Source organism: Oryx dammah, unplaced genomic scaffold, assembly GCF_014754425.2.
Source record: "Oryx dammah isolate SB20612 unplaced genomic scaffold, SCBI_Odam_1.1 HiC_scaffold_2, whole genome shotgun sequence".
Lineage (NCBI taxonomy): Eukaryota > Metazoa > Chordata > Mammalia > Artiodactyla > Bovidae > Oryx > Oryx dammah.
The window spans coordinates 176868141-176882745 of NW_024070186.1; the positions used below are offsets into that span (position 1 = coordinate 176868141).

Below are 14605 nucleotides of genomic sequence, written 5' to 3' on the forward strand. Positions count from 1 at the left end.
CTCAATGAGGGCAATTCAGTTAAATTCAGATAACTGAGCCCTTCACCTGAGCACCTGTTACAGGCTGCTCTCCAAATAGCCATAGGAATAGTCTGCAATGAGGGAAACTCTAGAAGTTCCCCTGGCCACTTACTATTCAAAAACAGTTTTCTGTTCATCAATCCACTGAGAAACTGACGCTGAGCAGCCTCAGTTGTGCACTTATGATTATGTCCAGGTGACTAGAAGTCTCACCTAAGAAGACACAGATTTGAGAAGAGCAAGAATGTTCTCCCACCTTCCTCATGAGAACCTTCCCCCATCCTGCACAGAGTGACCCTCCCCTGAAGCCCACCTCTAGCTCCACCGTTTACAGTGCATGCTGCAGCACTGATCCTTTCCACAATCCCCCCCATCATTTGCCCCAGCAAACAAAGACCTTCAGTTTTTTCTGGGCTAGATTTTGCCTTATATTCTCCCAGTGCCTTAGACACATTAAAAGAAAAAAACGCCCACTGCATTTTCCTTCGGTATGTGAGTGGGCATTGCTCAGTGCTGGAACTGACCTTGGGTGACAAGTCCTCCTTGTGTTTTAACAGAGCTATTGAACTCTATCAACAGAGAATTCAGTGGCTCACAGAAAACAGCAAGAAGGTAATAGATTTCTTTCTTTGCCTCCTTTCAATCATTGCATCTGTATTTGTTGGAACCCTTTCTGTTGCAAGTAATAGACCTCCAATTTACATTAACCAAACCCAAAAAAGGAATCTCTAGACCTACAGAAATGAAAAGCCCAAACACAGCTGTATCCTAGGGTTCAAATGACATCATTCTTTGTCTCTGAGCTCTGCTTTCCTCTGGGTTGGTTTTACCCTCCGTAAGGCTCTCCCCAGGCTTGGAAAGATGCGGGTCACCAGCAGCTCTCAGCTTACATGTCACTGTAGTGGTGGCCTTCCTTTCCCAGTGCACCCTCCCAAGTCCTGGGACTGACTCTCTCTGGGCCAGTTTAGATCAATCCACCATAGCCAACCAGGTGAGATACACTGACTGCTTAGGCCTGGAACTAGTGCTCACTCCTGGGGAAAGACAGGGGTCAGGGTAGTTGGGGAGAATGGGTGAGATCTCCCCAAACATCACAGACTGAGAAAGGGAGACAGATGGGTGCACATGGAAAGCCAGAGAGCTGTTACCAAGAGAGGAAACATCCTGGGTGAGAACTGCTGAAGCTCCCCTGGACCATTTAAGCTCAGACCTTTAGTGAGATTTACAACTAAGGCTGATCATCCAGACATAACTTTTGAAAGTTTGATTACATGTTTTCCTCAGACCCAAAGGGTAGAAGGGTGTTCATAAGCAAATTAACCTTCATTTTGCTTCCTTATTTGTTTTAGCCTATGTTCTTCCAATTGATGCCTTTCTGGCCCATCGTTTGCTTTCACCTTAGGCAATCCTTAGCCACCTTGTGGCTTCCCTGGTCACTCAGATGGTAAAAAATCTGCCTGCAATGTGGGAGACCCAGGTTCAATCCCTAGGTCAGGAAGATCCCCTGGAGAAGGAACCAGCAACCCACTCCAGTATTCTTGCCTGGAAAATCCCATGGACAGAGGAATCTGGCGAACACTGAGGTGGCCAAGAGTCGGACATGACTGACTAACTACATGATATGATGATGTGATAGGCAATCCTCAACTCTTTATTTATTTATTTACTTCTAATTTACTTTTGGTTGTGCTGGGTCTTTGTTGCTGTGCACGGGTTTTCTCTAGCTGCGGCTAATGGGGGCTATTCTTGAGTTGCAGTATGTAAGCTTCTCTTATTGCAGACTTCAGTAGTTGCTGTTGCGGATTTCAGTAGTTGTGGTGCACAGGCTTAATTGCCCCACAGCATGTGAAATCTTCCCACACCAGGGATCGAACCCAAGTCCCCTGCATTGGTAGGCAGATTCCTAACCACTGGACCACCAGGGAAGTCCAATCCCAAACTCTTGTTTTAAAGCCTGAGATAGGTAAGTGCTGAAATTCATGCTCCCCAACCCCAACCCCCACCTGTACACAAGCCCAGTAGGTGACAATACAGTGCTAAGGCTAGCTGCCCGAGCCGATTCCAGGGTGTAGTCTACATCTCAGATCCAGAACCCTCTTCTCTCACTTAAGACAGGTCAACAGATGCACATCTCTAGCTGTAGCACGCCCCCTCTGGTCGGTCGCGGTAACACAGGCAGAGAGGGACGACAGCCTCACCTCCTCCGTAAACATCAGTTCAGGGAACGCAGGTCTCTCACCCAGCTACGCCCATCACACTTGTCCTGGCACTTTCGACAGAGGCGCAGGGATTGCTGGTTGGGTCCTTCTTCCCCTTATCCTTTTCTGATGAAGTTATTGAGGAGCCAGGGAAATAAGCCCCAGTTGGATTCCAGGGGAGCAATCACTTGTAAGTGAACTCACGAGTCTTCTGGGTGCTTCCGTGCCTGACGTGATGCACAGTCCATCACTGGACCCAGTTCTGGACTCTGCTGTCCCCAAAACCACACTTCCTTGGGTGTATGTTTCCATGTCTGCAGAGGATAAAGGCAGGGGTTATAAACCAGTGGCTTGCAGGCAAATCTGGCCCTACAACCTTGTTTTCCCTGGCCTCAATAGTTTTAGATATTGTTTAAATTAGTTGTCAAGATTTTTAAATCCTGCTATTTCCCTTTTATGTCTACTTTCAGTCTTCTCTTGAAAAAACTTAGGGCTATTGGGCATCACTGGGTTCCAGTTCCCTCTCATGTACTCTTCCAGTTTTTTCTCTGGGATAAATTTCTGGAATTTCAATGGCTAGGTTTAAGGGAATGCGTTTGTCAATTATTAAAGCTCTAAAGTTAGCTTTCTCAAAATTTTAAGGGATAGAACTGGCCCCAAATTTGCACTCCTTCTGGCCCCTGAAAATTGGCAATGTCCTGGGAAGCTTCATACTTCATCTGTTTTTAGATGAACAAATATTGTTTGAGTGATTACAGCATATCAGACACTTTTTCCAGGACTGGGGATTCAAACATGACTAGTACAAAGCTCCCACTTTCATGGAATTTATGGTCCGGGGGAGAGGACAAATCGCATACAAAGTTAGTTTGTGATGGTGCTATAAAGAAAAATAAAGCAGGATGAGGGATGAGAGGGAGGGATAGAAGCAGGGATGTTTAAATAATAGGATAGTCCAAGAGGAGACATTTGAACAGACACCTAAAGGGAGGGAGGGAGTGATGTTGAGATTGAGGGAGAAGGTTCCAAGCAGAGGAAACAGCTAATGCTAAGGCCCTGAGACAGGAACATATTTGACCTGTTCCAGAAGCAGCAAGCAGGCCGATGCAGCTCTTAACTTTGTCTCAAGAGCCCAGAGTGAGCATTTGGAGAGCGGATGGGGTTAGGGGCAGGCACAGATCAGGAAGACCTTGCTGAGTTCAGATTTTATTCCAAAGATGAGCGTTTTAAGCAGAGGAGTGACATGATCTGACTTCAGTTTCAAAAAGATCACTCTGTATGCTTCATAAATTGACCATAGACAACAAAATCTAGGCGGAAATGATGGTGGCTTAGAGCCAAGGGTCAGGTATGGAGATGGGATGAGAACTGATGGATTCAGGGTATGGTTTGGAGGCAGAACTGGCAGGACTTGCTGATGGATTGGATAAGTTTAGGGCCAGAGGGCCTAGGTGAATGTTAAATGCCATTTACTGAGGCGGGGAAAACTAAGTATGTAACAGGTTTAAAGAGGAACAATAACTTAGATATCCAATAAAGCAGGATTTAAGGCAAGCATCCAGTGGAACCTACTGCCCTAGAGAACTATCAATTTCATATGAATGAAAATTCCAATTCACAATGCAGCTATAACAGGAAGAACAGTTACGAGGTGAATCAAACAGCATTGACATGTAGCTGGAAATAGCTGTTAGAAACATAATTAGAAATTCACAGAAATACCACTGCAGCTAGAGAACTTAACACATCTGCTTTTAATTGGTAGAATAGGCAGAAAATAAATAAGGATATAGAGAAATGAAATAAGATAAGCTGATGTAATTAGATGTCAAACTATCTTACAAAGGCTGCTTTTCTACAGTCTCCAAACTTTCTTTAATGAACACAAATTACTTTATAAAAGTGGACAATAAGTATTAAGGGGAAAAAATTTTAAATAAGTTGTCACAAATAGAAGCAGATAATGCCCAAAACTAAAACAAAGACACCTAGTTTTGCGCTCTCCTCTACAAAATGGGTCTTCCTTGTATGGCCTCTTGTTGAGGCTGGAGTGTGCGTGAATTTCTGCTTCAACAAGCTGCCCAATGAAAGGTTTGCAGAAGCACAGAGCTGTGCTGGTTGTTCTGCATGCCCTCTCTGATTTTAGGCATTTGGCCTCATCAAGGGGGCCAGAGTCGGCATTCTCATTGACGTGGCAGCTGTCAGCAGTGACCCTCAGAAAGAGGAGTTCCAAAATGACCTCATGGTAAGTCTCTCTGGCACAAAGAAGTACCTGGAACCACCACCTCCTCCCCACCCTCTATCCCTAGTTCCTCCCCACCCTCCCTTGTGAGCTTGCTAATGGCTTTGTTGATAGCAAGTGCAAAATGGAGTGTTTTACAAAGAACAGTTCACACTTAATTAGCACCTACAGTTAAAAAAATATGTTGAGTTCTGTGAAACCCAGCCTCAGAGTCATTCTCAGTTGCAGTGTGAGCCTCTAGTATTCATGCTGTGGCAGTCCCTACCAACTTGACTGTCTCAAGAGCCTGTGCTCCCTGGAAAGAGGTTGTGGAGGTGGGGATCAGTTGGGCAGACTCCAGCACAGGCGTCTAGGCTTTTCCTGATGAGGAGCAATCTTGGTTGCTTTGGTCGTAACTGAGAAGCTAAGAGCTCTAGGGCCAAATCCCAAGGCACCTCCACCACTTCTGGGCTGTGTGACTCTGTTATCTCATCTGTGAAACAGGGACGATGACTCTCACCACCTCACAGGGTCGCCAGAGGACAAAAGGAGCCCGTGCAGATGAAGCACTCAGTACAAGAGTCTGGCATCGACAAAAGCCCCTGTAGTCTCTGAGAAGTGATGTGGAGGGTCTGTTTTTTTAGAGGAACCTCTAAGCTTTGAATGAGACCTGAGCAGCAGTAGCTGGTCCCAGAATCCTACAGAGGGATCAAGATGGGCCCGTTTCCAGACTTGTCCCTGTTCCTGGTCTCAGCAGGTGTCAGGGAACCAGTGTCAGTGCAGATTGCCCTTCACAACATCCCCAGGGCCCAGTTTCCAGAGATACCCCTGGTGGGCTGGTTCAGTATTAACCAACGCAGAGCTCATGTTGGTGGTAACAGGTAATGCTTCTAGGTGGCCAATGATAGCTTATGGTGAACAGTGTTGGACTTGTGATCTCCAAAGGAGAAAATTTCTCTTTGGGACCAAAGACTTAGCTTCAGTCACTCAGAGCTTTGTTTTATTCCAGTGAAAATGGGACAGAGAAAGCTTCTGACATAGACATCAGAAGGGGACAGAGAGTGCCCCACTAGTTTGGGTGGGGCTTTATATACTTTTTCATTTGGTTACCAACAATAGATCAAAAGAGTATCTCAAGGTTGTAAAAGTCTTACCAGGCCCACTCCCACAACATACATCTTAAGATAGCAGGATTAGTCAGGAAGTTTTTGTTAAGAAGGAGAAACATGCCCTTGAGCAAGATATATTGTTGTTATATAATCATTAGTACAGAGCTTAAGGAAAAACATACCCTTGAGCAAGATGTGTTGTTTTGTGGTGCAATCATTAGCTCTAGGCTTAAAGAAAGTTAGTCTTGGGTGAAATAGATTGTTGTCATAACAATGCAAAGTTTCAGGGGAGAAAAGTCTTATGTGACTAAGATAAGAGAATGTAGAAAAAAAAAGTTTGTCCCTTTCTCCTTCTCGAGGACCCTGGTCACCTTATCAGTGTACCTAAGAATAAGCTCTCTCACTGGGAAGGAGAGGGAAGAATACTTACTGTTGGATACTTACTGTTGGATACTCACCAGGCTGAGCCTGAGAACACCCAATAGGCTGGCCCTGCACCCATCACTCCATCACCAACTCACACGGCCGGTACAGCAACCACTGCCCCCCACCTCTGTGCTCCTCCCTCGGTGCTACGTGTAAATGGTTCAGCCATTGCACATGCTGAAGTGGGTGCTCATCCCAACCACACCCATGACCCAAGTGTGTAGCAGTTGCTCCAGAAGAGATCTTGGGTCTGCAGTCAGTGGGAGTGAAAGCCAATTTCTGGAACTGGCTGACCACCCAGGCCCTACCCTGACCACGCACAGCCAAGGACAGGCTGGGATGGGCAGCTGGGGCGCTCCACCTAGACCCCTGTGACCCCAGGGGCAGCAAGCAAATGTCAACCTGGGGTTGCTATGCTGTCTTAAGTGAACCTGTTTCAGCACAGTTCGCATCTCAGCCTAGAGGGCCCAACCACAGCATGAGAGGTGAAGGCAAGCTCCATATGACTCTGGGAGCCACTGATGTCCTCTTGCCCACCAGAACCTCATTGACGAGCAGCTGAGCCACAAAGAGAAGCTGTACATTCTGTCCTTCGGTGCCACCACCAGTGCCCTCTGGCCCAACCCAACAGAAGTCAGCACCTCCAGGTGAGTGATTGCCTGGCCTTGACCTGGGTGTTTACCTGGTCATTTTCCTCCCTAAAAGTGTTAGTGTCTTTATCAAGTGATTAAAGTGCAAAATAAGTGAGACAGTTCACAAAAACAGAAACACAGGGAGCCGATAACTTTTGGAAAAGTCATCACCCCACGAGCACCACAAAATGAAAAGACCAGATACCATTTCTATCCATAAATCTAATAAAGATAGTTTTCTTAGTAAGAAAATGATGCATGCTGATTTTCAGAAATTGCAACAGTATTAAAGGATAAAAAATAGCAGATGAGTCTCCCTCTCACCCTAGTTCCCCCTCCCTCACCTCCCAATAATAGTTTCTTCAATCTACTTCCACAGTCTTTGCACATATATGCATCTGTGTGTTTATCCTCTTTTATTTAAACGTAATCAAGAGAACATTACACTTTTTTTCATCTTGGCTTTGCACCTAATTTTCTCTCAGTATGTAGAGATCAACCTCTTTCTTTTTAATAGCTACCTACAATTCCACTGTTCAGTGCTTCCCTGGTGGCTCAGTGGTAAAGAATCCACTTGCCAATGCAGGAGACTTGGGTTCAATCCCTGGGTTGGCAAGATTCCCTAGAGAAGGAAATAGCAACCCACTCCAGCATTCTTGCCCAGGAAATCCCATGGACAGAGTGGTCTGGTGGGCTACAGTCCACGGGGTCTCAAAGAATCAGATGCAACTTAACAACTAAGATGTAACTAAATGACTAAGAATTTCTACTAACTTATGCCTGAAAGTAGACATCTCTTTTCCAGGAAAGGAATAGCCTTGATTATCCACCATGCTTGGCACTTCGCATGTACTCTCTTACTCAATATGTATAGCCAACACATGGAATAGGATTACTATCCCAATTTTGCTGACGAGGAAACTGAGACTCAGGTTAGGGAACATTTCTGAAATAGTAGTCAGGACTGGATTCCAAAGCACAGAGCAGATCCCAGGGAAAGCCACATGCTTGGGTTTCTGGAATGGAGGTTCCCTTGTCCAGCACTGGCCGTAGAGGGGCGCCCTTCTGGGTAGAGAAGTGCCCGTTCAGGCAGCATAGGCTTTGAATCCCCAGCTCTGACAGTTACTGGGGGATCCCGATTCATCCTTTAACTCTCTCATTAGCAGAATAAGGTGAGGATACCTGCTTCTCACAGAGTTGTTGGCATGGGAAGTGCTTGGCATGGGGAAGGCACTCAGCAGATAAGATTGTTTGTTTGTTTATTCAACCTCAAAGCTCCAGGATGTCAGACCTGGAAGTCACCTTGAGACCATCTAGCCAAGAGTTCCTCAACTGCAATTATTCCTGGATTTCCCTTGTGATTTTTGTCATATCCCTGCCACTTGTACTATTATTTACTCTGTGCAACTTGTACTATTATTGATTTTAAAAATAACCCAATATTTATTCTGAATGAAACTATCAATGCCATAAATGAGAAGCCTGTATCACTTGGCATAGTTAGAAAGTTGCTATAAAATAGAATGAAAGCAGACAAAACAGTAAGATTAAATTCCAGCTTGAAACCTATTGACTAGAGATGGCTCCAGGCCTGGGATTTGTTCTCTTTGTTAAAAAGGGAAATTCAACCATTATAATAATGAAAGAGACTTACTGGCAATGAGCTGAGGGATTTTTTGGGGGGTGGGTGTCAGAATGAAAGAGAAATGGGGAGACCAGAGCTGTCTCTCTAGTGCCATGTGAGACAGTGAACCAGGAAAGCTCTGTACTGAGTCATTCCCTATTGCCAGTAGTGTGTATTCCAGCCCACGTGGGATGTAGCCACACAGCCGTAGTGTCTTCTCTTCAAGACTCTTTGGGTTGGGGATTAACCCCATGTTTCAGGCTGAGATCTGCCTCCAGAAGAGTTGGAGGGGAAAGGAGCTAGGTCCCAGACCCCACATAGCAGAGTCGCCTAGAAATTCAGGCCCTTGAGTCACACCTGGATTGAAGTCTCAGCATTTCCAGTTGCTTACAGTATCCCCTTGGGCAAGTCCTAACTCTGAGTCTCAGTTTCCTCATCTATAAAATGGGAATAAGGTATCCATCTCAAAGAATTATTGTTAGGCTCACACCAGCCCGTGTTTGTCCTGGGCCTGGTCCCTAGTATGAGTACTGTTATTAGGTTTTATCATTTTACCTAGTCTCCAGGAACTCAAGCTTTGGGTGAAAAAACTGAAGCCGGACAGAGGCAGCAATCTGCTACAAGCCCTGAAGAAAGTCTTCGTTCTGAAGGGGCTGAATTCTCTGGTGACCATCATGGGAAGCTGGTAGGCCTCCTTTTCTAAGCTGATAACAGACCCAGGAAGTGATTGGAGAACCAAACCAATGTTAGAGAAAAGACCATCAAGCGTGACTCTTTACGTACTCTTGAGAGAGGGCTGTGTTTCCAGGGCATTCATCTACAGATTTTTATGGCAGGGGGCCAGACAGGCCAAGCCTGAGGCCCACTATGCCCTGCATCTTAACACAGGTGACCTGGGACACAGGTGATTTGGTAGAGGTTCTTTGGGAATTACCATCTTGCTGGAGTGCCCCCTTCTCTTCTTCCTTCTTCTTCCCAGCCCAGATCAGCCTTCTGAAATCCTGTCCGATTACATCCAACAGTCTACCATGGGAAGGGATCTCATTACCCACATCATCACCTACAAATGTGATGATCAGGTGCCACCTGTAAGTACCCAAGGATCTTCAAGGCTTCCCTTGGATTGGCGATAGTGAGCTGGGCCAGCCTTTGAGGCCCCCAAGTTGTGGATCAGAATACAACTCTCCTTGTATCTAGTTCTCCCATTGGTCAGCCCAGTTGGGAGGCTCAGACAAGGAAAAAGCTTGTAAGACTAGCTGCATTACCCTAGGGAGGGCTGACTGTCTCCATCCCCACAGGCTGTTCTGAAGAACCTTGTGGAAGCTTTTGGGGGCTACTATCACTGCTACAGCCCAGAGACAGAGGTAAGCTCTTGGGCCAACACACTGCTCCCTCCTCCTATCCCTGCCTGCTTCCAAGGTTGTGGGGAATCTGGGCCAGAAAGATTCTTTGTGTGTACTGGCTTCCCTTCTCTCCCACTCAATGGGTTTACTCAAGTAAAATCAGATTAAAAAGAGTATGTGGGAAGAACAGAAACAACAAAAAGTCACAAGAGATTCTTTTGTCAGGGTGTATGATGAGTTGATTGGGCTACTCAGATCACTCAGTGGTAAAGAATTTGCCTGCAAACAGAGGAGACATGGGTTCAATCCCTGGGTCAGCAAGATCCACTGGAGAAGGAAATGACAACCCACCTCAGTACTCTTGCCTGGAGAATCCCATGGACAGAGGAGCCTGGCAGGCTACAGTCCATAGGTCGCAGAGTTGGACACGTCTGAGCAACTGAGCGTGCACACAGTGAGCTGGTTGCATGCTGACAGAATTCTGAATTCCTACCCAGTTGCCGTCAACATGGGCCCCACTCCAGCTCTGCTCCCACCAAAGCTCTGAGTCTGAAACAGTTGCTTCAGTTCTCTCTCCTAGATAGACCCCATTTACTGCAAGAGACACACAGCAATCAATTCTAAATGAGCAAGTTAATTCTGTACCAATCCATCCATTAGTCCTGTCGCAGTTAATAATAACATCACACACTCTGTGTCTGTAATGGAGATGACAGAAAATGTGTGCGTAAATCCATATGGCAGATTGGAATCCAGCTGTCTGTTGAGCTACATGTGCCTTGCCTGCTAACTACTAACTGCCAAGAGTAAATGAATATTTGCATCTCACAAGTATGTTCTAGTGTTACAAAGTCTAGGTCAGGCAACATTTTCCTTGGGCAAAACCCCTTGTTACCTCACTGGCCAGACTCTGTAGGAGTGACATACTCCAAGGCTAGGAAGATACTATGGGTGAGTGAATGAAACTGGCTGGTTTAAGAAATATTTTCTCTTAAAAACCTGTGAACCTGTTGGCTTAGTTGTTGTTTTTCCACTCTTGATGGAGGTATGGGTAAAACAAATTTCATTGTTTTCTTTATTATGAGCAAAAGAACAGTGCAAAGATGACAAAAAATTACAACTGAATCTGATGAGAACACAGCAGAGAGTGGTGAGGAGTGTGATGAACAAAACAGCGCTTGCCCCAATGAATGAGACGCCTCTGCTCAGCCCTAGCCCGTTATTTATTTGTTCTGCAGGAGTGACCCCCAGTGTTACCAGTCTTCTGATTTTCCAACAAGAGCCAGAAATCTGGATTTGTGTGTGTGTGTGATTTCCTTTCATTTTTAAAAAATTAAGGGACTTCCCTGGTTGTCCAGTGGCTAAGACGCCATGCTCCCAATGCAAGGGGCCTGGGTTTGATCTCTGATCAGGGAGCTAGATCTGACATACCACAGCTAAGACCCAGAGCAGCCAAATAAATAAATAAACATTTAAAAATTGAGAAAATTCTCATAAATAAAGTGAACAACAGTGGCACTTTTTATACTCACAGTGTTGTGTAACCACCACCTTTATTTAGCTCCAAAAATTCCCATCTCCCCAAAAGGAAACTCTGTTCCCTTAAAACAATTGCTCCCCATTCCCCCTCCCCGGCAGCCCCAGCTCGTTGTCAATCTGTTTTCCATCTCTCGGGATTTACCCATTGTGGATATTTCGTGTCCATCTTTTTTCACTCAGCATCATGTTTTCAAGATGCATCTGTGTTCTAATATGTATCAGAACTTCATTCTTTTTATGGTTGAATAATATTCCATTTTCTAAATATACTACCTCTTTTATCCATTCATCAGTCGATGGATATTTGGGCTGCTGTGAACTGGTATGATTATTGATGGATAAGTATCTGAGTCCCTGTTTTCAATTATTGTAGGTACATAGCTAGGAGTAGAAATGCTAGGTCGTGTAGTAATTCTGTTTAATTTTTTGAGGAGCCACCAAACTGTTCTCCACAGCAGCTGCACCATTTTATGCTTCCACCTGCACCCCTCAAGTTCCAATTCTCCAGTGTTCGCCAACACTTGTTATAGTGCTTTAATAATTATTATTATAGCTAGAGGAGGGTATAAAGTGTTTCTTCACATCTATAAGGTTAGACAACCTTTCAACTATTTAAAACACTGCAAGCCAATAATGTACAAACGGAACACGCTTTGGCAGGTTCTGTCCTAGACATGGAACCTGTTTATAACGTCTGCTTTGAAGAGCATGCCACTCCGTCCTAGGGATTCACGTGGCGGCCTGCCTTTTCGCACCTCAGGCCACTGCCTGTAACCAGGTGACTACTGGGTTACTGATTGTCCCCACCACCCCCAGGTCTGCAGCAGCCGGGAGGTGGATGAGCTCCTGGCAGAAATCCAAAAGGCCCAGAGCCTCCGGGACCACGTGCAAGCCCTGCACCCCAACGCCCCCTGTGAGGAGTCCACTGGCGTGATGCAGGAGGTAGGTGCTGAGAGCCGGAACTCAGACCTTCCCGAAGGCACGCAGCTGGCCTCGCCATGCTCTCGCACCTCACCTGTCACTCAACGGTGCGGCTGCCAGGCCCCCAAAAGTGGAATAAAGCGAGGCCCCGCCTCCTCGCAGCCTCCACAGCTCTGAACTGCCCCAGCCTCTGCTGGAAGGATCCTGGTGGATTTTCTAACTGGAAAAAATATATATATTTCAGAGAAAGATCATCAGGCCTCTGCCACCCCTTCCACTTAAACACTGTCCCTCCCTTCCCCCCCAATTTGGAGAATGATGAAAACCTCAGTTACACAGGGTAGGAGGTCCGGAGACATCTTCTCACCAGCATCTCATTCATTCGGGGCAAAGGCCCTGCTTGAGGGCATTTAATTTATCAGCAGAATAACTCAGAAAGTTTATGGACAAAAGCGCCATAAAAGCTGTGCTCTGTTTAGACAGCACAGACAACTTAGCTGTGGACAGAAGAGAACTGGAAACGCTTTTATAGCATCACAGAGTGAAGGTATGGACTTCGGATACCAAACGTTTTGATCTGGCTAGCTGTCGTGAAAGAAACACAGCACTTAGACTGAGGTCTTGAATTTTAGTTTCAGCTCTTCTATTGATTACCTATCAGTTCAGTTCAGTTGCTCAGTCGTGTCCAACTCCGTGAACTGTGGCACGCCAGGCTTCCCTGTCCTTCACCGACTCCCAGACCTTGCTCAAACTCATGTTCATCGAGTCGATGATCTCTCATCCTCTGTTGTCCCCTTGTCCTCTTGCCTTCAGTCTTTCCCAGCATCAGGGTCTTTTCCAATGGGTCAGTTCTTCGCATCAGGTGGCCAAAGTATTGGAGTTTCAGATTCAGCATCAGTCCTTCCAATGAGTATTCAGGACTGATTTCCTTTACGATTGACTGGTTTGGTCTCCTTGCACTCCAAGAGACTCTCAAGAGTCTTCTCAAACTCCACAGCCTCCGGGACCATGTAATTATCTATAAACAATAACAATAATTAATGGTTTTCATTTGCTGAGTGTGTAGGCACTTAAGATAGGCACAAGGCTTAATCTTTTAAAATGCCTTATTTTATCTTACAGCAATGGTCTCCAGCAGATATGTTATTTTACAGATGAGAAAACAGAAGTTGAGTTTAAATAATTTGCCTGAGATCGCAGAGATAAAACCTGATTAGTCTCGATTGAACTCAGGTCTGCTTGATGTCAGAATCTTGCCAGGAGTTTCCCAAAATGAAATGCATATACTACTTGTAGTTTGCAAAATAATGATAAGGCGATATGCAGATTAACATTCTTTTAAATGTCATATATTTAAAACTAGCTCATTATGGTAGAAATAGAGCTTTCTGAAGTTATTTAAGTACTAGGAGTTCTCTGACAGTTTCAGTGTTTCGGACTTGGTGCGTTCACTACCAAGAGCCCAGATTCGATCCCTGGTTGGAGAACTAAGATCCCATATTCTGTAAGGCATGGCCAAAAACAAAGTATATATATATATATATATAAAATTAAGTACAAAAGGGATCCATTAAAATCAAAATTGAAATTGATATTAATTTCAATTAATGTTAGTAAAATTAATAATTAAAAAGACTTAGTGTTACTTGTTTGATTTTTTAAAATATTGAGTAAATAACAATACAGGGCTTCCCTGGTGGCTTAGTGGTAAAGAATTCACATGTAAATGCAGGAGACACAAGTTTAATCCCTGAGTCGGGAAGATTCCCTAGAGTGGAAAATGGCAACCCACTCCAGTATTCTTGCCTGGGAAATCCCATGGACAGAGGGGCCTGGTGGGCTACAGCCCATGGGGTCACAAAAGAGTCGGACATGACTTAGTGACTAAACAACAACAACAACAAATAACAGTACGGTGATACTCAGATATAGCAAATTTCATGAAGGTGGTTCTCAAATGTCTGAAGTTTGGAAATTGCTGTTTTGTGCTTTCCTCATACACAAGCTATGTGACTTGACCTCTCAGAACCTCGGGTTTTCAGTTGTAAATGTGGGCAAGGGAGTCTAGGCTAGATCAGGGCTCCCTAAATGATTTGGAGCAGGAGTTGCTTTTTAGTTCCCTGGAGCTTATGTTTTGTGCCCATGGCAGGGCCACTTGTCATCTTGGAGTCCGCAGTGCTGATTCAAATGGTAAGGGTGGGAAGGGGTTCGGAGGATGGACAGATGACAGAGGAAGTGAGTTGCTGGGTACAGCTCTGTCTTCTCCTGGAAATTCCACATATCTCTCAAGATAGGGACGGGACTATGGGAGAGAAAGGCAAAACTGCCTGTAATTTAACAGGTAATGTTTTAAGAGAGCTTCCCTGGTAGCTCAGCTGATAAAGAATCCACCTGCAATGCAGGAGACCTCAGTTCAATTCCTGGGTCAGGAAGATCCCCTGGAGAAGGAAGGGATAAGCTACGCACTCCAGTATTCTTGGGCTTCCCTGGTGGCTCAGACAGTAAAGAATCTGCCTGCAATGTGGGAGACCTGGGTTCGATCCCTGGGTTGCGAAGATCCCCTGGAGGAGG

At 45.3% G+C, this 14605-nt stretch overlaps 1 protein-coding gene across 9 annotated transcripts in view; it reads left to right on the plus strand.

The window, feature by feature from the left end:
* The window catches only part of VWA3A (von Willebrand factor A domain containing 3A), a 57097-nt gene that overhangs the window by 13821 nt on the left and 28671 nt on the right, over positions 1-14605 (plus strand). For all 9 annotated transcript variants that reach the window (XM_040257625.1, XM_040257630.1, XM_040257642.1 and 6 more), the window contains 7 exons: positions 579-633; positions 4366-4464; positions 6516-6622; positions 8791-8916; positions 9211-9319; positions 9530-9595; positions 11930-12055. In XM_040257625.1, coding sequence (XP_040113559.1) covers positions 579-633; positions 4366-4464; positions 6516-6622; positions 8791-8916; positions 9211-9319; positions 9530-9595; positions 11930-12055 — 688 coding nt within the window. The remainder of the gene's footprint in view (positions 1-578; positions 634-4365; positions 4465-6515; positions 6623-8790; positions 8917-9210; positions 9320-9529; positions 9596-11929; positions 12056-14605) is intronic.